The sequence below is a fragment of the Etheostoma spectabile genome, chromosome 2 (genome assembly GCF_008692095.1).
Source record: "Etheostoma spectabile isolate EspeVRDwgs_2016 chromosome 2, UIUC_Espe_1.0, whole genome shotgun sequence".
NCBI lineage: Eukaryota > Metazoa > Chordata > Actinopteri > Perciformes > Percidae > Etheostoma > Etheostoma spectabile.
The window spans coordinates 20302596-20304837 of NC_045734.1; the positions used below are offsets into that span (position 1 = coordinate 20302596).

General features: G+C 41.2%; 1 protein-coding gene across 1 annotated transcript in view; it reads left to right on the forward strand.

Moving 5' to 3' along the window:
- Positions 1-873: 873 nt before the first annotated feature.
- The window catches only part of xpa (xeroderma pigmentosum, complementation group A), a 3638-nt gene continuing 2269 nt past the window's right edge, over positions 874-2242 (forward strand). Inside the window, exons 1-3 of the mRNA XM_032530446.1 lie at positions 874-1327; positions 1414-1519; positions 2022-2187. Coding sequence (XP_032386337.1) covers positions 1045-1327; positions 1414-1519; positions 2022-2187 — 555 coding nt within the window. The 5' untranslated portion in view covers positions 874-1044. The remainder of the gene's footprint in view (positions 1328-1413; positions 1520-2021; positions 2188-2242) is intronic.

Consider the following 2242-nt stretch of genomic DNA (forward strand, 5'->3'; position numbering starts at 1 on the left):
TTTGAAATGTAAAGGGCATTATAAATAAAATGTATTATTACTACATCAAGTGAATGCAAAAAAACATATATCATTCAACTCTGTATAAAGTGTTATATGAATGAAACCTCAAATTTTCCATGTTGGTGTTTGAAGTTGATAATAACTTTGGGTAGATTTAGAAACTTTTTTTAAATTAAAAAAAACGGTTTGAAACATGTCATAATTCCTCTAATGTAGGTAATATAGTTGTATTATTACTTATAAAGAATAAATACACAAAGTCATACAATACTGTATTTCTGGGGTCATAGGACATTTGAAATCTAACAAACCACTTCAAAAGCTAGGTCACTTTACCTCACAGGCTCCCTCACGACACCGATCAGATTTGCAGTGTCACATACTGTGTCAGGATGTGATCCACTTTACATTCACACAAGCCTCTTACAGCAACATGCTTGGCCCGCTGCCAGGATCAGTCTGATGCAACAGGGATTCACTGGACACAGGTGGACAACCAGCAGTGGTCACGCTCAGCTTTCTATCTGCGTTTCTGTTCACTGACAACTGAGGATATTCACTTACTGCAGCTTACAGCCAACCAATTAGATAAGAACGAGGTGAATCCATTCAGCCATCATAGCCTCAACTTAACTTTAGAAAATATTTTTATACAGAATGATGACTGTTGATCGTGTGAATATATTAGACTTTAAGACAGACTCCAAAACTCTGAAGTTAAAAAAATTGTATCCAACCGGTTTACATGAGTAAATGACAGAAATGTTCAAATCCAACGAATAAAAGAGGAATCGAACCTAATGATGTAGGATTGGTCCTTCACATTCCGCAGCAGAAGGTGGCGGTAATGCACCTAAAACTTTAAAATAAAGAGAGGAAGAAGATGAAAAAGCAACCGGAAGCATGCAACTGTCAGTTTTGTAACAACCCTGTCTATGGTAACAACAGGCCAACGCTGCATTTTGAATGAAACAAAACAAGACCGGTCTGTAGAGCCATTTCATACACTGCTATGCGGTGATCGCTGTTTGAGAGAGCAGCATGGATCCGTCTGAGTCAGAGGGAGTGGATGCTGCCGGTCCCGCCCCAGAGCAGAGTCCCAAACCCGAGCTTTCTGCAGCGATGCGGGCTAAGATCGAGCGGAACCGGCAGCGCGCGTTGATGCTCCGGCAAGCCCGACTAGCGAGTCGCCCTTTGTCCGCTGTGGAGGGCGCAACTTCAGCCAAAGTCTCCAAGACCATCGACTCCGGTGCCGGCTTCTTTATCGAGGAGGAGGAGGACAAAGAGGAAGAGCAGAGGACCAGGAAGGTTGTGCATCAGCCAGGTGTGTGGATGTGTGTTACGTGACTCGAGTGTGTCCATGCAAGCATATTTACATGTGTGTTAAGTGTGGGTGTGTGTTGATTCCAGCTCCAGTGATCGAGCCTGACTACCTGGTGTGCGATGATTGTCAAAAACCATTTATGGACTCGTATCTCAGTAACAGCTTTGACCTGTCTGTCTGTGACAAGTGCAGGTACACACGCACACACACTGACTAAAAGTACCTTCGTGAGCATAAAATCCAAATATAGTAGTTTTATGCAGCTTTTGGAAAAACATAACATGTCTAAAGAAGCCAATAGAGTTTTGAATTGGACACGTTTTACATTGTAATGCAGATTTCTGTTTTGTTGAGACAAAGTTGGAAAGTAGCATATAAATTTCACAGGTTCCCCCAATACCTGAAAGAGTATGGCATGTGGTTTTCATCATAGATGGATTTCATGTCAAACCTGTAATTTTCTGCTCATGTAGTTGTATTATGTCTATGAGGAGTGATGTTTAGCCTAATCAAAGATAGACGAGAGAACCAGCCCAAGGTAGTGTTAAAAACTCTTAACCTGCAGACACCCATGGCTCATTGAGGAGTTTTCTGTTTTTCTTCAGTTCATATTTTTATTTATTTTTTTATAATCACAGCTGAAAATCAATCAAATGGTGTTAACAATTAACAGTGGAAGCGTCTTCCCCCATAGAGACAACGAGGAAAAGCATAAGCTCATCTCCAGAACTGAGGCCAAGCAGAACTACCTGCTGAAGGACTGTGACCTGGACAAGAGGGAGCCTCCGCTCAGGTTTATACTTAAGAAAAACCCTCATAACTCACACTGGGGAGACATGAAGCTCTACCTCAAACTACAGGTGTGTGTGTGTGTGTGGCATATTACTATATATATATATATATATATATATATAT